Source organism: Hesperophylax consimilis, chromosome 21 (assembly GCF_061612785.1).
Source record: "Hesperophylax consimilis isolate HC1 chromosome 21, BYU_Hcon_1.0, whole genome shotgun sequence".
Lineage (NCBI taxonomy): Eukaryota > Metazoa > Arthropoda > Insecta > Trichoptera > Limnephilidae > Hesperophylax > Hesperophylax consimilis.
Genome location: NC_142856.1, coordinates 17,615,766 through 17,638,297, shown reverse-complemented (window position 1 = coordinate 17,638,297; position 22,532 = coordinate 17,615,766). Strand labels below are relative to the sequence as shown.

The 22,532-nt window shown below is 33.1% G+C and overlaps 2 protein-coding genes across 14 annotated transcripts in view; one reads left to right on the top strand and one right to left on the bottom strand.

Moving 5' to 3' along the window:
* The window catches only part of rg (A kinase anchor protein rugose), a 941,488-nt gene that overhangs the window by 897,590 nt on the left and 21,366 nt on the right, over positions 1 to 22,532 (top strand). For all 13 annotated transcript variants that reach the window (XM_089644600.1, XM_089644594.1, XM_089644593.1 and 10 more), the window contains one exon: positions 12,778 to 12,893. In XM_089644600.1, the coding sequence (XP_089500726.1) occupies positions 12,778 to 12,893 (116 nt within the window). The remainder of the gene's footprint in view (positions 1 to 12,777; positions 12,894 to 22,532) is intronic.
* Positions 1 to 22,532, bottom strand: part of LOC149413687 (facilitated trehalose transporter Tret1-like) — a 79,600-nt gene that overhangs the window by 51,991 nt on the left and 5,077 nt on the right. The gene's annotated exons all lie outside the window — the stretch shown is intronic.

The following is a 22,532-nucleotide window of genomic DNA, read 5'->3' as shown; positions in this document are numbered from 1 at the left end:
TAAATGCATTTCTAAAAACCATTTTGCATTTTGCATTTTAAATGCTTTTCTCAATGCATTTTCCATTTTAAATGCTTTTTTGCAACATTCTTCCTACTATCTCCACTCATCTTTTTTTCATAAGCCCCAAATATCAGTCGGTCCTCAACCTCGCTATGAGAGATAATTTACATTTGTCAAGTTGCTCCCTGGTAGGAGCCCTGGCAATTGAGTGATACCATTACAAAAAATACTGATTCAAATACTGAACATGGGGCCATGACGCTGTAATATTAAATGTTAGATAGCAGTTTCTATGTTTTTACGTTGGCAACATTAGTCCCGCGCAAATTTTTTGTGGTTTCATAATCTGTAGTCGTGGTGTTTTTGGATTTACCATCATGTAATATGTTTGTTCTACATTGATGTCCATTATTAAATGACAAAATTGTTTAAAAATTATATAATTATTTTGATTGTTTGACCTGAGAAACCATTTTGCATTTTCAATGCATTTTGAAAATAGGTATTTTGCATTTTGCATTTGAAATGCTTTTCTAAAACCCATTTTGCATTTTGCATTTTCAAATGGAAAAGTTTTGACCCATTTCCATTTTGCATTTCAAATGGTTTTGTGTACCCATTTTGCACATCTCTGCTTAAGGCGGTGCACCACGCCGTGTAACATTTTGAATTTGGCCCCTAACAATAACACACGTTATATAGATTGCAATAAGGTTAAAATTCCCGTTTGACACTAGCCATCAGTTTGGATTTTTGCAAAAACAAACATCGAACAAATATTTTATAAAAAAATTAACTATAGTTTTCTAAAGAACTTAATTTGCCACATTATGTAATAAAATCATAACCGAGAAGGCGTTCGTAAGTAGGAGATTTTGAACTTTAAAGCGTCTGTGTATAATAGGCCTGATACTTTATTTTTTCTGGGCTTATAAGAAGATTGTTTCAAAGGCCAAGATGTGTTTTATTCACATTATTGTTTTTATTCATTGTCGTATAATTTTCCCCAATATTTTATTAGTCTTCCCCACAAATAAATCCTGTGCTGAGACAAACTAGGTTTTGGATAGAGGGTTTACAGCGACTTCTATGGTTCAACTTCAAGGTTTGGGTATGTTATTTTCAGTAAATTCTACGACGATGTTTTTTAATGATAGTGGGTTTTTTTTCTGAAAATTCCTTAAGCCAAGATTTGTTGTTACTGATATAGTTATTAATTGATTTAATTTGTTATATACTAGGTGAGAGTTTGTTGTATAACTTTACAGAAAATAAAATCAGAGATTTTTCGTCCAAATGTTGTATTGATATTACGATTTTGTAAGGTGACTATAGCCTTTTAGTCTTTTTTGAGATAAGGAATCAGAATATTTTTGGCTTAGATTTTTTGTATATTTGCAACGTTGAATTGTTTGAAAAAATTCTGATGTTGAGGTTCTTGTGGGGACCTTTAAAGTGGTATTTCTGATTTATATATAGTCGTTTTGTGTGATTTGATGCTGCACAGAGAAAGATGATTATTGCTTGTTTATTAAAATCCTGTTAAAAACGGGACATTAGGCCATTTCCCAATAAAATTTTATACTTTCTTATAAAGTCTTTACTTTCCAATATATCGGAACACGTGTTCATGCACCTGCATTTGCCATGTTAATATATAATGACGAAGTGTTCCGACGTCGCATTAATACATTCTTTTTTTACTAAAATTTTAACATCAAATCTATCAATTCATTCGTTAAGGTTAAGGTAATTCTATTTCTAACAGGATTACGCATAATTTGAATAGATTTTCAATAAATTAGTAATATTTTTTTATACACAAGTCTTCTCCGTGTGCTGAGAATCCATCCTACTACTTATTTTATATTCGAAGTGAGAGTGTTAAATGAGAGTGAATTGATAAATTAATAATCGCTAACTACACATAAAACTTTTGATATTATCTTTTGACTGTGTCGCAACAAAGGTTGTCTATCACTCATCTATGAGGAAGTCGCAAATTACCACGAACAACACCTCCCATAGCTTCCTGTATGTATCATATCCCTGTTGTTCAGTGCTGTCAGTATTGCCACATGTGACATTATCTCACTGTTATTCTTTATCACTCTATTACCCCTTCGGCACATAGTGATCTGACAAATAATAATACATCACGTGATAAGTTGATTAAAGAGTTGCTTGCTGCTCTGAGTCATTTCTTTATGAACCTAACACTGAGAAAGGGCGAGAGGTTCCAAAGCCATCAGTAACTTATGACAAGCTTATGATTAAATTGAATTAACTAATCTGTCTTGACACTAATTGAGATAATTATTCATTTTATTGTAATTATTTTCTTAAACTGCTTTGACGTTCTGAAATTTTACACATTTTTGTGTCGAATTTATTGTTCATTACAACAACTATTCCCTGTTCTCAACGACATTCCTATTGCTGGATATGGAGCTTGGAAATATCCACATAACTTTTCTTAAATTAGAACAGAAGCTGAGAAAGGTCGAGGGATTCGCTTCGTTCCTCCACCAAGCCAAGTCCTCATAGTCAGGTTATTCATAGTCCGGAATTTGGGTTGTCTGTTTGTCTTGCGTAACTCTGGTTCAATGAACTCTGAAACACGGATTTTCTTTTAATTTAAGTGTCATTTTCAAAATTGAAACTGATTGTTTGAAAAATTCAAACAAGCGATAACTTACCTAGCTATTAATATGATGGAATAAATGAATTGATTGAGCGTTGTTTGTTTTCCATCCCTAAACACGAGTTATTCTCAATTAGGGGGGTATTAATTAACAGCTTGGAACAAATATTATATACTTACCCTTATGCAGATCATTTTAAATAACATAATGTTGTACATCGTCACTAGACGGTTGATATATACACTTTGTTATAACTATGTTATTTTCTTAATATTAACCCTCTGTCTGCTGTACACTTACTGATGTTCTTACTTACTTCTATCAATTTTATCACTTTATCAAATTAAAAAAGTTTTTTTTAAATTTTAATTGCTATTTTCAAAATTGGAACTGATGTCTCAAGAATTGAGATAAGCGATAAAGTAACTACCTATAAATTAGTACATTTTGATGAATGCTTCTTGTTTTGATTTTGGTGTTCTTTACGTAAACTTTCAGCTTGTCAAATCCCACAATTAAAATATTCCGTGATTTTTGACGGGTCTGCGAAAGTAATAAATAAAATAAAATCATACTGCAAGTTTTTACAAACACTTTTGCATATTTGTAGTAGTCGATTTCGTAATCGTCCTAAAGTATAATATATTAGATGTGTCGAGATTTCGAGATCAACAAACCTCCGGCGACATTTAAATTCGAATCATTCGATTCAATCCGTTCGACATTGAAAAGTGTTGCAAGTAAAGTTGTCTAACGGCTGTCGAGTTAATTCATTCATAGCCAGATTTATAGCGGAAGGTAAAAGTGCAGCCAACGCCGGATAGGTACCTGCTTACTTCCGATTATCATTATAACAAAACTGTAGAGGAGTACCCTCAATGATAATATACAATTGTACCACCCCAGTCAGGAGAACTACTGTCCCGGTGCGACCGGCACACCAGGGGGCACTGATTTTTTAGGACTTGGAGCACGTACTCTGAGGAGAGGAAGGATGTTGGAGTTTAATCGACCGGTATACAGGCAACCTAATAAGCCAATTTTGGAATTTAGGATTGGCAGGAATAAAGGAATTGATTAAACGTTGTTTTTTTTCCTTATGTCTTCCTTCTTCGTACTTCTTTAGGATCTTCTTGTCTCTTCTTGGCTCTCCTTGACAACTGTAGAGTAGGGTTCCATGATAACTCAACACAGTGACAATTCAACACACTTACAACACACACAAAAGTGATATAAAGTCATTAGAAACGATGAAAAAAAAAATTTAAACCTAACCTAACCTACTTAACCCAGTTAATAAAGTTTTTGTTTCATCACTTTCCATGACTTCATATAACTTTTTAAAGATGTGATAAATTATCATTTTGATGAGTTTTCCGGTCACCGTAGAGTAAAACCCTCAACGATAACAAAATAAACAAAAACATACAAAAACAATTGGCACCAAATAGATATCGCTTTGGTAAAACTTTAGATGTGTTATGTGACCAGATATTAATAGTCAACCTTTCCCATTATTCCCCATTATTATTCCCCACTATTCACTTCCCCGTTATTCCCTTCCCAAATCTTCTCAGCCTCAAAACATACCATAATCCCACTGGTACCGATCAGTTGGGAGTTTATAAGATTCTTTTACAGTATTCATACTTTTAAAATGGTTTGATTGGGTTATGTAAGGTTAGGTTGACGACCTCCGTGGTTGGGTTGTTACGATCCTCGGCTACGAATACGGAGGTCGCTTTGTGTTATTCCACATTTTTTGTAAGTAAAAATAATAGTATATTTCGGGCAGGTTCCAGAGTGATAGATACTTTCAGTATCATCTTGGTGAAAGACTTCCATTCAGAATCGAAACGTTGTTTAACCGTGTTTGGTGACCAGATCTGAATAGCCATGTTCTTCCCCACCTTCCTCTTCGCCATCTCCTTCCCCTCCCCCCCTACCTGCAGCCTCACGACATTCCCCAATTGGGGATGTCATTGACTCACCAGCTATAGACGACTGGGTTCAGTTGGGACTCTTCTGCGGTGTTCATGTACAAAATAAAAATAAAATATGTTTAAAGGTTATAATCTAGGTTAGGTTGATAGTTTTTGTCACAGTATTGTCATCCACGGTTCGGGGTTTAATAAAATGTAGGGGAGAAGAAGATGGAGTGAAATGAGATTAAGAAGTACTTGGCTACTCAGATCTGATTACTAAACATAGCTAATGCCATTAAATTAACATCGTTATGAATTTGATATTTTCTTACCAGAAGGCTGAAAGCACCTTTCATTCATTTGCTAGGAGGAAAACACAAAATCACCGGGACTGATTGATTCTCACGCATTATAAGAATTGTAAAAAAATGTATTCTGGAAATATTGTAGAGATCTAAGAACTGTAAAAAGGTTATTTCCTCAACGGAGGGTACTTGCCTACTCACGATCCTCGCGTGCCGTTCGCAACACTGACCTTACAAACGTGCAACGAAATGCCGCGAAAATCAATAATATATGCAATGACACGACCACGCATCTTATGTGTTCAATAAATACAACGAAATGGGTTAATGAACCGCAGCGAAGGTGAAATCACGAACAAGGAAAAGACCCGAACGCTTTGACAAAACGCCCACGATGTTCGAATATGGAACATATATATATTTTTTAAAACACACAGATTTTAATCCAAATTTATGCAATATTATTTATTATAAGTATTATTTTGTTGACCCTGATTTCAAATTCGTTTCCCAATTAGAATTTTTTTACAATCTTCTGAATAACATTATGATAATATTGAATATAATACTCTTACATGCGTGGAAAATAATATATCGAGTACATTTTATAAGTATCGCAGCTGGAGTTGACACAGAACTGGCACAGTTGGATTGTTTGCATTATTTGACTTCCAGTAAAATTATTTTAGATTTTTTTTTGTATAGTTATGTAGGTAAGTACTTACTTAATAAAAGTCCATTGTAAAAATTTTCGATTATTGAAATTTGAATAACGAACACACTTGGTGAACAACACCTAGTGAGCTATCGAATATTATTCCTATTGTTTTTAAAAGCATGAAATAACGTTGAACTGATTAACTGAACAATATTAGTACAACATGTAACGTAAGCAATAAGTAAAATAGAAACTAGAACAATACTACATATTAGTTTGTCTTATACAAGACTCACCAAAACTATATTACCATCGGTATTATAATTTGTAGGATTCAATATATAGTATAGATTACGCTTAGTTGTAGAAATGTAGTCAGTAAATACATCAGTAGTACCCCAAACTTGCAGCCCAGATCATGCATCTTATTGGTTATTGAGTGTGTCTGATAGTTGGTTGTGTATGTACTACAGAAGAATGTTACATTTTGTCTTGTTTTCCTAGTCAGTAAATGGAATTTAATAGTGGCGAAGATGGCAGGGCTGTCAATCGAGTTGTTAATGACTCTGCGTAATACAATATTTAACATATATTTTCTACGAACCTTGGGCGTAAGCAAGACAAAATGTTTTTAATGACTTTTGTCAAATATATCAGTATTGTACATATGCACCCATACATACCTATAATAATGTGCAATTTGATTTATTGACAATTGTACGTGCGTGTAAAAAATCATTCGAATAATGTAGGCAGAATATTATTTTAAATTGACTTATTTCTGTCTTGTCACTGAGAGGTCCCATATTATCTATAGGTGATCGATGGTTCTTGTCTCTTTCTGTTATATGAGAATGGAGAGAGAGGTTAAAACGCAGCTACCACCGGCATGCTTCAAGTGAATGTTTCAAATCAAATGCATCATAGTTAAGTGTGAAATCTTTTGTGTTTTCCCAATTTTTGATCACAATCTGAAACTCGGCCAAGGAGTTTTGCGAGCGAATGTTGCGGCCTTTCAAAATCTATCGAAAACCACAAGAAAGTACTAAGTACTTATTTTTTATCAAATATTCACACACTAGTGTTTTTTTACTTCTAAGAACACCGACGTATAAACAAAACCCAAGAAAACGAGGTCATTTATATTGAAATAAATTCCCCTAATTTAATTTTTTTATTTTTTATTTATTTATTATTTATTATATAAGTACATTTTTGTTTATTTGTTACAATATATGATCAAATATTTCAAGACCCCTCTTCCATAGAAGCATTAGCTTGTGGCTGGAAGAGGAGTGTACATTGTTTTATTACAATAAGTAAGTAATTAAAAAAAATGATTTTAAACTTATTTGAAGTGAGTTATTCTTAAGATTAATTCAATTGGAAACATTTTTATTTTTTGTAAGTTTTTCTTTAAAATATTTTTTCACAGTGTTTATTATTTGGATGTTATCATTAATGTTTCTAATTTCTTCAGGTAGTCGATTGAAAAAAATTCTTGCCCGGTAAGTGTAATAATTTTGTGCAAAGGAAGTGTTTAATTTTGGGCATGGAAAAATATATTTAAGTCGAGTACGGTTTTCAGTTAGAAATTGATACTTGTCTTTTTCTTTTATGATTTGAATTAATTCATTTTTAGTATAAAGATCTTTAAATGAAGGCACTTGAAATTCTTCGAATAATCCATCCGTTGGTTTATTTTGTTTTCTACCTACGTACCTATGCACATTATTATATTCTAGTACAGACAGAGTATTATGTTCTACATAATCAGTTCCAATTTTTAAAATGTTGGATAATGTGTTTATTTACTTAGATTTTTTTTTTTATAAATAAAAAAACCGAATTCTGCTTTACATCCCAATTTTATAATTCGAGTTCGCATAAGAATTAATATAAAACATTAAGATCAGCCGACAGTGCGTCTTGTCTTATTTTTTACAAGTATTTTAAATTTCCGTGGCTTATGGTGGAATTTACATTGCGAATTGAGAATTCAGCATTGACCCAGAAATAGAAAAAGAGACAGAAAACACTGAGCAGTTTTCGTGACGCCAAAGATATTTTATTAAATTTGCTCAAAATAAAAATAAATCGTTAATCATAGACAATAATTTTCCTTTTGGCAAATTTAACAAAATGGATCCCAAAATTGCTAGCGCATACAAATAAATCAAGACTTATATGAAATTAAACATATTACTAAACCGCAAGTATTTTTTACAAGTAATTAATATCCTTACATATTTGGTTTTACCAACTTTTTGTTCTGCACAGTTAGCCTAGAAAATCTAATTACCTACCGGTATTCTAAGAACAACGGTCTTAGGTAACTATTGCATACATCGTGATGTCTCGGTTCATTGACATTGCGAAGGAGAAAAATCGTATTGAGTTAGGTCATGGACACCCAAAAAAATTAAGTTTTATTATTAATGGACATTTTTTTGTCATGTAGAATTTATTTACATTGGGATGTCTCATATTATAATTTAAAATGATTTTTAAAACTATTGGGGATTAGTCATTTTAAAATACATGTAGGTACCTATTTGAATTTCGTTTTTTTTTCGTGAATTAACCACTTCCGATCGAGCTTAAACTCGGCAGATAGACTCGTTGTCGAAGACTATGCATTCTATCAACTTTTTGTGGCAATCACGCATACACACGACAAACCTAGTCGCGCAAAAAACTTGTTTTTTTACAAAAATATACGCACCTTTAAGACTTTCTACCTCGGTACCTATTAGAGATAGAAGAAAAAAAAAATCACAAAAGTTGTTTGTAAGTTTATGTTCTATTGTACTTTTTAAGCTACTTTAGCCGAAATTTGCATTGGAAATGAGATATTTGGGAAAAATTAGATTTTGGCGCGATTTCGGCTGGTTTTTTTCAAAATGGCGGCGCGAGCACAGGTGCATCAAGGTCGGAAACTTAGATTTTACATCAGGGGATCAGTTTATAAAATATATAAAAAAATTGGGACTACCGGAATAATTACAATCGCGACCCCCTTTTTGGCGCTAATTGCACTGGCCTATACATTAATGGTTGTTTATCAGTTATGTAAAATTTAAATCACGTTTATTAGTAAGGCCTTTTTTACCGATTTGTAGCGTTAGTTAGTGGATTTCTATTATCTATGGTGCCACCACATTTTTTTTTTTTTTTTTCAAATTGTGGTTTGACTAACCAAGACGATGCTCTTAAGGCACGTATTCAAATATTTCACGAGAAATTTACTTTTCGGCTCGGGATTACGTTCATATTAGCTTTATTAACATACTACGTATGTAATTTAGTGACGTTTAATAAATCATTTGATATAATTAACGCTCATTTGAGACGCAACGTGACAAACGCCATGCGTGTCCAACGTTTCTACGTTAGTAAACATTATTGCAACATAGAAGAGATCTTTAAATAAACACACAATTATAATACTGCAGAAAAGTTTCATTCGTTTTTATTCTTGATAACAGAATTATCACCCATTTATGTAATTATAATGCCGGCAGGATTATGGAATCCCCGGTGCTTTTGGTGATTTTGGTGATTTGATGATTTGGTGATTGATTTGGTTGGACTAGTGATCCATTCTGAGAACAATATCGAACTTCTCACATTACAAAAAAGGTGAATCATGAGCCTAAATCAGAATTTCATACATTTCCAACCCTATTCAACAATATCCGAAGGCGATCCAATATGTAAATTTCAAGTGATATAAAACTCCTAACTCTGGTGGCGACAAGGTTGAAATTGCCACTTGAATTATTTCGATTTAAGTAAAATATACATGGAAAAATTATTTTGTGGTATATATAAGCTCAGACACAAATAATATTAAAATGCTTTCCGATCGTACTCTAGACCCCCCACACACCATCCCCAAAGATGAGATAAGCCTTAAAGGAAATTATCGGCCTCCCGTGACCTTAGTTTATAGAAAACCTACTGGTATAAAGTGCTGTTAATTTATTAAAAATCGAATGAATTGAAAGAGTTCCTAACAAATTATCAGTCAAAAGCGAATGTTTTATGAGGACGGCAGAGCACGTGTTCTTGATATATTCTGAATGACTAATATTTTATCAGGAAGTTGGCATGTTGTCACTTTTTTAACAGGAACATTTATCTCCGTGTGAGTTAATGAAAAAAACATAATCTAAATAAATTTATTTGTTATATTAACACTGGTTCCAGGGATTCCCTCACTAGCTTAAGGCAGTTGGGACCTTGTGCGGTATTCACATAAAAATTAAATAAGTTAATATTAGTTATTATTTTATCATGGGCTGGTTGTTTCCCAGAAGTTGGTAAATAACATAACTTGAATAGGACTTTCACAAAACTTGAATATTAACTTTGAAATTTGATGAATTGTTCAAATTCTGTGAAACAACCCGTCCTTAGTATTGAACGGAACGCCATCTACCTAAATATGACTTCACACCAAAGATATTAGAAGAACGAGATGTGCTATGAGCAGTTCATACTGTGTGGTATTGTTTTGCCCAGTACTACTGCACACCTTCCGCTTACGCTAAGGTATCCGCACTAATACATAGAACAGATTTCTGTGCGTACACGTCCCGATAGTATTCAAAGTACCCTAATTAGGTAGTACTCCGCATACGGTCCGGCGGCCAACATAGCATATCTCGTTCTTCTAATATACGTAACTTCTAATATACTACCTCCTACATATGAATTGTAAGTTCCTCCTGTCCTAAAATGAGTTCTGTTACTCATCGGGATTGCTCTAGCAAGAAATAAACACAATAAAAAAAAAATAAAAAATAAAAAATATCTTTGCTTCACACCTTCACATCGGTTATCGAGGATATTGATACATTTGTACATGTTGTGCTGTCTATCAAATGAATTGAACCTGTATCAATTCTAATCGATGTGCAATTGAGTGTTGCAACCCTTTGTAGTTTCACTTTTCCGATCGCTTTTCGCAATCTTCCTACAACCAGTCCAACCCGCGGTGATTATATTTATACCTCATTGATGATTACAACAATCAATGAACAGAGTCGGAACCCATTCCACAAAGTGCCCTCACAATATTTCTACTTTTTTTTTCTTATAAATTTCGGTAACGAGTAACACCAAAATGATACACAAAGGTGATACACCAAGTTTTACGCTCATTATAATATATCTCTCAATCTCAATTATAATAAATTAATGTGATACCCGCACCGGATCTTTTTTTTTTACGTTCACACTGGAAAATAATTTCCTTCAGGATCTAGATCATTTTTGGGGATGCTGTGTGCGAGTCTTTTAAAGTAAAGAAAGGAGTGGAAGTTCTGGGAAGGAAAGGGTATGAAGATTCAAGGTGGGTAGGAATCTAGAGGTCATTGTTACCAGGGTATAGATTCTCCAATCCAGGTCGATCGCAATCGCCATCGAAAGTACATACATTGCTCGACATTCTTATTCTTGTGTCTCGTTAAAGGTACATACTTACATACGCCAAACGTCAAAAGTCGTGATGTCGTGAACTTCGTCGAGAATCGAGGCACAGGAGTGAGGTATGAATTTATCCCTCTGCGGTGAATGGCGGTGTTAAAGTTAATACTACTAATTAGAAAAAATATTATGAGGCCGAACAAAGCAGGGAGGGGTGGGAGATGGGTAAGTGATAGGTTGGGAACTACCTGGCTATCCGAATCTGGTCAGTAAACAAAGCCTAAGCCATTTCAAACAAACGTTTTGATGCAAAATATTGCGATTGTGTACAAATTACCCCTACCTTCCAGATGACAATTTGTTTGCGTTTGTCCTTTAAATCTAAAGAAATTTTTAGCAAGAAAACGAATAATATTACAAGATTTTTAATAAATTAACAGTATTTTATCATAAGTTTTCTCCGTGCAAATGAATTTTTCCTTTCTTTTTTTCATACGAATTCTTTGGAAGGCGATACAGCTGTCACGAGTAATTATACTTACCTTGAATAAATATATATTTTCAAAATCAATAATTGACAGAGCGTACATCGATTTGCATTTCGCCTGTCTGTAAATTTGTTTGTTCCTTAGTTTCGTTTCCGATTCTAGACGGTGGCCTTTTTAATTGGTCATAAAAAATTATGTTTTCCTAATGTGAAATCGTCGTGTTTATTTGGACTGTCTTATTCGCTTTTTTTCCTTTACTATGTTACTTGCCTGCCTGAATAAACTGTTTCTACAAATTGTATAAATTGAAGAAATGTTAAAAAATAAATAGTTTATAATTATGTGGGTAGGTTTGAAAATACCCACTTTAAATATGATTTTAGAAGAAATTTCAATATTAAAATAATAAAAACATCTGTATTTGAGATCCACCGTTTACAAAACTACTGGTTAAGTATTTAAAATAAGAATTAAAAATAACTTTAAATTAAAATGTAGTACTCCAAATCAAATGAAAATATTCAATTTTTAAAAGTTTATGTGTTATTAATTTTTAAATAAAATCCTCTAAAAAACTAATAATATAACACGTCCTCGTCGCTTGCCGGTAACCGCAGAGAAAATAATTGATTTGGCATGAAAGTCAATGCAATCGTATGACCTTCAAGGGGGTCTTCGAATCAAGGATGCAATAATTAAAGATCGGTCCGTAATTCTAATTAAATACCTAGGTACTACACATCGGTAGATAATTTATCAAAAATTAGAAGTCCTGAAAACATTGAAATGAAATGTGGAATCTGAAAACTCTGTTGCAAGTTCTAATCTCAAAATTGAGTTAATACAAGGTGTCCGGTGATAAAGTTCACATCTTCAGGAGGTGATTCTACACTATGGTAGTAAAAAGATAAATAAATATTTTCAAAGTCGCATTTTCACCCATACAAAAATATTTTTTCTGTAGAACATTTTTTTTCTATACAAACAATTCAACATTTTTCTGACTTTCCTTGACTGCTTAAAACGTTGAAATTTCGAAATGTTAACTGTGAATTATTATAATTTTTTCTTAATATATAAGAATATTAAGATACTTAATTTCCTTGCCAAGTGAATAAAAAATATTTTAAAAAACATGGCCGACGTAGAAGTCCGTATGTACAAGTCCGACGAACTTCTAGCGAATCCGCGGCGAATTCGTTGGCACACGCGTACAAACGTCAGAAATCCACGGTGGATTTCTGACACACTAAGGGTTAAACATTAAAGACAATAATTATTATCACAGAATCTAAACATTTGCATTATCCGTTGTTACAGACGAGCCTCCATGATGTCCCCCCGCCAGCTAATGAGGAACTCCAACATGACCCAGAAGTGGCAGAGAAGAGAGATCTCCAACTTCGAGTATCTCATGTTCCTCAACACGATAGCTGGTAAGTCCATACTAACATACTAAAACTGGTAACGCTGATTACTCCTTTGCTTTACTCTTCTCCTGGTACCTGATTTTTTGTATTAGGGATTCTATTCAAGGTGTCTTTTTTATTTTTATTTTTACAACATTCAGGAATCCCACTTAAAATAATAGAATTATGTATATATCATAATTGAGGATGCTTTGCAAAGGCGCGTTCTTTCAATTCTATGGTCAATTTATAGAACGAAAGTTGAAGTCCATTCAACTTTGGAGTTCTATTTGGGAGAAAAATAAGTATTACTAATTTATGAAGGATCTCTTAAAATTATTCGTAATACGGTAAAAACGGGATTGCAGGCCCCAAGCAAATGAATTGAAATCACGATGTCGGAACATGTGTTCATGAAAATCCTAATATTCTCGCATTTCGTCACTATATATTATCAAGGCAAAATATTAGGAATATACTAAAAGTTTATCAGGTAACGGCCTGCAATCCCATTTTAAACCATATTACCAATTAATTTGAAGAGATTCTTAATAAATTCGCAATATTAAAAATTTTCTCCGTTTAGAATCTGTTATCATGAATCTATTTCATATTATATTATATTAAATAAGTCAGCCTTCTGGGTGAATAGAGAATAGAGGGGGTGGTGGAAGGGGATGAAAAACAAAATCCAGAAATCGCTCTACAGCCATACTTTTGAGAGCTATTCGTAAAATCGACCCATTCTCATGCGGAAACATGCTTTTACACCCATTTCTTATTTTTAAAATGAAATATAAAAATTTCCTACCTTGGATATTTCGCATTATTAATAAAATTGATATTTTTCAGCAACTTCCAATATTTTCTTCGATAACATGTTGGCCCCGAATAACGAATTCCAATTTTTAATAATCAATGATAAAATCAATAATTATTACATATTTCATTCACTGAAACCGCGATAAAAAATTACACCAACATGAAAACTGTAAAACTATTTCGGTCATTATGACGTCATAGAAACTCAATATAAAAATAATAATAATAACACGTATGAGTCTATTACCGAGCGCTTAGGTAGGTACTAAGTTAATATTATGGTATCTATCTAATTGTTTTTTTTTTATTGTTTATGGCAACAAGTTGTTGCCCGCGGCGTATTTGGAGGTAAGACTGATGAATCGGCGGGTTCTCCATTGCGGCTGGCGGTTTAGAAAGTGTACGGTGGCAGGTGTCAGTACCTACCGTCTAGGCCAGAGGTAATGTCACAGGGAGGCGGTAATTAGTGCAAAGCGATTGCGCAACGGTCCGCCGCTGCTCTATGACCCCCTGGTAGAAAATTTCACCGAAATGTCGAGGAAATAATCTTAAAAATAGGTACTGCCCACTTTTATAGACCGGTCTTAGAGAATGTCGTATTATTTGTGATAATTTAAAATTCCGTAACTCACGATGGAAATAACTTTGCAATCTAAAAATGTTTTTTTTGACTTTTTTAATCTTAATTAATCATCCATTTACAGAAAAAGATTTCTATTTTACACGCAATAGCACAATTCTTTCCGTCTTGCTACGCTGTGCTAGAACATTTTTAAGCCGCGTGGTATCTTGAACAAGTCGTGGTTACAACTACGACTAGAGTTTTCAGGCATGTGTAACCAGCATTCCAAGAGGAATAGGCTATCGATTGAGTCGTGCACTATATTAAAACTAAGTATTGCAAGATTTGTTTAACGCCTGGTTTCTAAGTCCACATAGTGCACGAATTTCAGATAAGTTCCATGCGTCTACATATAAATAAATATACCTGAGGAATTTTTCTGTATTTGGTTTGGTGCGGAGTCCATACACCGTTAAAAAATTAATTATAAATTTTATGACAAATAATGACAGACTGACAAACTTACTACGGTTAATACTCTAAGGTAGCAGTTTTAAAAAATGGAAACAAACAATTTGACAAACAGTTGACAATACAGGGATATTCCACAGCTCCACGGCTCATGATTAAAATGGAGTCACGAGTTAAAAATAGGGGCGTTGATCTTTTAATTACAAACAAAGAAAGTTGCACAAAATTCATAATGTCACAACTCAACGTTCGAGTGTTTTTGCTGTTTCAGTAATTTTCTGTTTTTGGTATTAAAAACCTAGATACATAGATTTCTGAATTTTTTCCTCACTTTCTAGATCTAGAGCGAATAAAAATTGAAGATTTTCGTTTTCAAATTTTAGCTATTAGTTCAGGTGGAAGCCATTTTTATATTTTGAAAGGTAATTTTTGTGTTTGATCACGACCGACTTTTATGTCACACACTTTTCGAAACACGCCCTCTAAGACCTGTATTGAAAAAAAACGAAAAATTTCAAATAACTCTACAAATTGTTTACAAGCATCAAATGTGTACTAGCACTGCCAGGATTAATTCAGGTCTGAAAGGGTTTACTGAAGTCAAAAAATTGTTTTCTTGCAAAAGCAAAGATTGAAATTGAAAAAAAAATATATATTAAAAATAAAATAAAATAACCCCCACAGTTTTACTAAATTATACAATGAATATTATTTGTTATTATTGAAGAAATTGCACTACCCAGCGAACCAAAAAATACTTGCAGTTTATGATATGCAACCACATGCATCTAGCAGCGAAACGGCGAACAGTGTCTAATAATTAATTATCAGTGCTAGCTTTGCGTGGCAGTATTATAATGTCGTGAGTGAATTTAGTTTTGCAATTATGTTGGATTCATCACCTGACAACTAACCCTCGACTGACTACAGAAAACTTTATTATTCCTGGATGTATTTTTTTTAAGAAACCCTATATCAAACATCAAACCCCCCACGGACAAAGAAATTTTAAGTACTTAGTACCTGTATAATACATCTTTGAAACAATCCACACAGAATACATTTATATAATCAAACATAGTGTTTCGGTCTGGATAAAAACAAAAGGTAAAGATTTTTTTCATAACTTAATGGCACCAAATCAACATTAAGGCGATGCCATACGTAGTAATGCAAAATCATGTGTTTTTGGTTTGAAAATTTGTTCGCCTAGAAATGTTTCAGATGCTTTAATTAAATACTGCGAGTAGAATACATCTTGACCTTTTAAATAATCGAGTATTTTTTTATATAAGTCTTTTTATAAGCCCAGAAAAAAATAATGTATAGGCCTATGAAAACTGCTTTAAAGTTTAATCTCCTACTTACGCACCCATTTTCGGTTATGATTTTATTGTATGATCTGGCAAATTAAGTTATTTATAAAATGATCGTAAAAAAAATAAATATTTATGCCTGAACATCCACAAAATAAAATAAAAGGCACTTTTTGGTCATGTTTTTTTCTTGAATAAATGAAAACGGGCGGATGGTGTTAAGTGGGAATTTATCGCCATCTACGTAAGGGTTGTTATTGACAGCGGCTCAATTTAAAATATTACACGACGTAGTGCATCGCCTTAATAAAAAACAAATAATATTCATCAATATATATTATAAAAGTAAGTGTACAGTGTGCGTGCCGCTAAAACCGGTACGATCGAGGGAGTTAAATGGTGTGGTAGCCCTCTATCCCCCATTCATGAAGAAGGTTCCTGTTTTTACATGAAGAGCGTGCTTTTGAAGATATAAGGGTTGGAAGTTTCGCCCTCTAGAAATTTCTAGAACAGTCCAGAACATTCGAGAGCATTCCACAACATTCCAGAACATCCAGGAACATTCTGGAATGTGCGGGAATAGTCTGGAACGTTCTGAAACATCCCGGAACATCTCAGATCATAATGAACTAAAAACGGGATTACAGGCCGTTTCCTGATAAACTTTAAGTAAATTCGTAATAGTAACAATACATTGGTATCTCTAGTATAAAACAATGTCACTATCCGCGTCTGTCTGTTGTGCGCTTAGTTCTTCTTAACTATGCAACGGAGTTTGATAGGTTTTTCACTATCATTTAGAGAATTTCTTCCGGGAGGTTTATATATGTATAATACATGGATATTATATTTACTGAAAGTAGAGAAAAGTCTAGCAACGCTGAGTACACGTCGGCTAGTTATAAATAAACTAGCTGACGTGTACCCGTCGTTGTTGGGGGTTATCCTTAGGAGATAGACATATACCTTGGCGGACTTTTCTGTAGGCCTTTTTAAGATATACAATTCTGTACTACATTATTTTGTTGTATCTCATAAGGTTTAGCCAGCGTTAGCAATGTAAGCGCCCGAAAATATATTTTTACGACTTGGTTACAAAACTTCGAGTTTTCTCTACTTTCTATAAATATAATATGCATGTGTTATATATACAAACCTTCCTTAGTGAAAACCCTATCTAAATCCGTTACGTAGTTTAGAAGAACTAAGCGCACAAACTATGCCACTATGATTTAATATTTAATTTTTTCATCATTGGGGAGCGTCCTTTTCGCTTTGGTGGTCCTGCAGCACCTTTGATATTGCTTTAGCTGTGTTTGGTTACCAGATATGAATAGCCAGATAATTCCCAACCATATCTCCTTCCCTTCTTCACTCCATTTATCCTCGCAACTTACAACATTGGGGGATGCCATTGGATATCGGTTAATTGGGAGCAGTAAACATAAATTATTAGGTAGGTAAATTATAGATATAAGTATTAGATAGGTATTTACCATTTGGTGTCCTCATTTCAACTCTCATTGTTTACAAATTGAAAAAATTCAAAATAAATTTTTACGTTTTATTAATTTCAAAATTGGTATTCCTATTATTGAAATCAATTATGTCAATTTACGCAGTAAACTCAACTTATCGAAATTATCTGAAAGGCGAAAAATATTTGATCTCCTTTTATTATATAAAATTGTTCATTCAAGGTTGGACTGCCCTGACACTATAAATTTGCTATCTTTACATATACCTCCAAAATATACTAGACGGAATATTTTATTCTACAACAATAACTTCGCTATGAATTCTGTGTTAGAAAGAATACATAGGTTGGGCAATGAACTAAGTGATGTCGCTGACATATTTAATTTAAACTTCAATACATTTAAAGCCAAATTAGTCCACCATTTTTTAAATGTAAATAATGTTTGAGAAATCATTATATTTTATTTCGATTTTCCGTTGTTTGTTTTATACTGTTGTTAAAAATGAAATTTGTAATTGTTATGTACTTAAAAGCCCAATAGGGCGTCAATAAATAAATATTGCCATTTTAGTGTTAGTCACAAAAATGTTATGAAAGTTGCACTGAATGCATTTTTGCAACGTCTTCTTCTTAGATATAATTTGTCCCACAGTAGATTGCATTTCGTAACAAGCAACACGATTTAATTTAACATCGCCGCAATATAAGTATGTCGTTTCTCTTATCACTTTTTAATGGGCTGGAGATCGTCACAGATAAAAGACGTATGCAACGTAGTTTTACGTCAACTAATTTGTGTATGAGAAATACGTAGAAAATAAGGAAGTACCAACAAAAGAAACAATCCCCTTTGTTGACGGTTGTTTCAGTAAAAGATGATTAAAAATTGCCGTAGGTACAGTCACGTCAAATTATGGCAGGACACCAACAGTCAGCACAGGCCTCAAGTCGAACTTATTACATTATGAATACCAAAAATATGCTTTATATAAATCGAAGGTTTTCGTATCGTTTCGCTTGAGTAGAATACAAATTTTAAAAAAATACTCAATAAAAAATATAAATGTAAACTACTAAAAAAAATATTTTTTTAATAGAAATGTATGAACGCGTAAAGGAAACAACTTTAAAAAATACACTATTGTAGCTAAGATTATCTGTGACAGTTTTACTTGATTATTTGTTTTGCTTTCTTATAAAATTATTTAGAAAATAAATAAAAACCAGTTTTGTGCTTGAAATCGAACGTTTCTAGAATCCGTTTGTCAAGCGATTTTAATGCCCATTACCTACAATATAAGGTATACCAAGAATATACACATTTTTGGCTTGTAACTTCCTCTTAAGGCGACATAAGACTAATAACGGGGGTTCGCTCGAAACCTTTCAATTATTTCTGATGAACGTATTACTAAATGCTCAAATGTTTCTAAAGGGATCCCTACGCATATAAATTATTTATATTAGAACCTTACCATTAAAATATTTCATGTAAAACGTTTTGAAACTATAAAATTTGCGGTAGGCATCAGATTTTATTTTTATCTGCGATGAATTAGTAATTTCCCGTGGGATCCCTTTCGAAACATTTGATATCTTAGTAATACGTTCATCAGAAATAATTAAAATAAACCCCACGGAAAGATCGATTTTCTAGGCCAGCTAGAGCAAAGTAGATCGTAGGTCCGTCCATTACGCAGGGCCGCGCGCCGAATATTGTTTTTTATGACTTCGTCACTTATGTCGTTAAGATGCCCACTTTATTTTAGAGATTTGATAGGGCAAATTCAACAGCAGATCTGTCCAATACACCAGGGCCGCGCGTCGCATATTTTTGTGACTTACATATCTCAGATTTTGGTTTTATTTTTGGGTATTGTCTCGTCATATATATTTGTATTGCCTAAGCTTCGAATTGAAAAGATACCACAACGTAATTCTAGAAGTCAGGATTTATTTCAGTGCTGAAATTCTGGGACTAACTACCATATGTATTCCTCTTTGCCCAGAATACTAATGGAGGGAAACAATTATACCAAGTCAGTGGACAACTTCAATTTATCTTTAAACAAATATAAAATGTTGTTAATGAAGCAATTCAGTTATGTAAAATAAATTATGTATTTTTCTTAATATTCATATGTAAAAGCCCCGAAAAGGGGCGTTAATTGATAAATATGTAAGTTTACAAATGTCGAATTTTTAAAAACGTAAAAACAACAAACATTATTACATTTTCTTTTGATTAATACGGCTCCTACAATCCTGTTTGAATCTATCAATTGTTGCACACTTATTGTTGTTTTCTTCTCACCTGTTTCCCCGTATCGTTAATTTATTGTAACATTGCGCAGACCATATAGATTCAATCATTAAACTTACTTTATTAATCGCCAATGACGACATGATTATTGATTAACTCATTCTGTTTGATGGACTTTGTAATGAATGACTAAATGCAGTAACTACCCAACTATCACATCTCTCTGAGAATTATCTTGTGGCGGCAATAAGTTTAAATGGGAAATTATTTTTGTTGTGGTTTGTTGTAACTCACGATTTTATTCTTAATTTACTCAACTTAAACTGAAACCAATGCGGAAAAGATAAGATTGTAAAATAATCGAGAAACTGCCTGAATTATCGTTAAAAGAGATACCTAATCTAACTAACAGCCTATAAATATCAAAGAATATATAACTATTGAACAGTGATGTGCATTGCTCTATGACGTAAGGTAGGCTGCACAGAGAAAAAATAGTATTACTGATTTATTAAAATCCTGATATTTTATATACTTTCACAATTATATATCGGAACACGTGTTCATGCAGCTGCGTTTGTCTTAATAACATACAATGACGAAATGCTAAAAATATTAGAATTTTTATGAACACGTGTTCCGTTTTTCCATTCGTGTTTTACTGAAAGTTTATTAGGAAATTTATCAATTCATTCGTTAAAGGCCTGCAATCCCGTTTTTAACAAGAATACGAATAATTTGAAGAGATTATTTTTAATAAATTAAAAATATTTTGTCATTAAGTTTTCTACGTAACCATTTTGTTATCATCGTACATTGATTATTGTTGCTAACTGATTAAATAAGCATAGGTACAAGTTCTTACCAAATTACCAAATTCAAGGAAATCAGAAACTACCAATCAGAAATTTGACGTTTTTTAGTAGCTATCTTTTCATTTATTTTTATTTATTTATTTAATTCGTTTTTATTATGGTAGGCACAGCTTTTCAGCCTCAATGGAATGCATGCCACTTGCATTGAATAGGTAATTACTTTTAATGTATCAGATTTTTATGATAATTTTGTAATCCTGTTTTCACACACCTGGCAATACCAACTTAAGAGGTGTAGTACCTATCCTAAAAATAAATGGGTGGCCCCATTGAGCGGCGTTCCCGAAAAAAATGGCCGGAGACTTAAAATTGAAAATATATTTATTTGCGTATTACTATGTTCCTATTCTTTCGTACATGCTCTAATATATTGCCGATAAATACAATAACACCTTATTAGCAGGCAGATGAAGTCAAAGTGTTAAAACATACAAATCCTATGGAAACCATATGGGGACAAATGGAAAATCTTATTTTACGATCTACGATCATTATTTTTTTCATACCTTCACAGATGGTTGTAATTAGAGAAGAAATAATATTTTGGGTCTGTACTAAATGGCCGAAAAATGGCAACACCTTGAACATAGCCATAGAAAAGGTGAAGATATTATCATATTCTTAATATATTTGCATGAAATCAACTGTCATTTGCCTTTGCCGTTGCTCAATATTCCCGCAAAATTCACAATTCCGAACTGAAATGCTACGTATACATACGCGAGCCGAACTGCTGAACTGGAAGGAACGAAGCAACCGCAAATGTCACCGTGTCAAAAACACCGCTTGCAGTTGATTCGTTTCGGTTCGCAAATGTATGCGTACCATTATACAATTTCACAAACAGTAATAAGCACATGTTATGTGTATTATTTATTTATCGATATTTTAAATATAAAACGAAATATTTGTTTGTACTATATTTAAGTAGGTACCTACGTAAAACAATGACAGATGTCAAATAATGTCATCTTAAAAGTACAAAAATAGAACACGCCCTTTTTTCATTCCCATAAAACCCATGTAAACTGGACCAAATAAAAACCCTTAAAAGCACTGTAATCGTAATCACGTTTACTCTTTTGAGCATTATGATTGACGAAATATAGAATATTCACTTTCACCATTTTGTCTGTCTATGCTCACTGCTATAGTACATTACATCAGGGTTGGTATCAGAACCATTGGGGCTGTTTAATTTATTGTGCTACTAAATAAATACCTCGATTTATCCTTTTTTATTATATTATTATTATTTACAGCCAAGTTACGCGGAAGCTAGTATTTTGTATAATTTGATCATTATGATTGATTATATTATGCATTTCAGCCCTATACAAGAAGTTACCATAGTTGCATCATACAATTAATTCTTGTCAATTTATTGTTGGTATTATCCAACGATTTACCGCAAATTCATTTTAACCTGTTATCTGATCGGCACCTTTTTCCGTTCCTCCGATTTTTCCGCCGCAGGTGATTATTCTATTATTTGTATTCAATTTTATTCAGTCAATACAATAATCATTTTGGTTATCAGGGCCGCCCCATACAATAATAATATTATAAAAAGCGTACGGCGCACCCAGGCTGCCGAAATAAGGGGCGGCCGCGGATTGCCTATTATTCTTGATGTACCTTTTATTCCCGTAACTAGTAAATCTTTTAATACACATATCACGAGTTAGTCTTCTCTGCATATAGGCAAACCATTTTAAAGAGCTGTTTGAATATATTTGTGCACACCGATTATGGTTCAAATTGATTCTAAATAATTTGGAACACCCGCCCGCAGTCCCCTCTATCCCGCAGTAGTTGGACTATAGATTACACCACTACTAGACAAGCAAGAAACGCTTTAAATGATTCTACTGTAA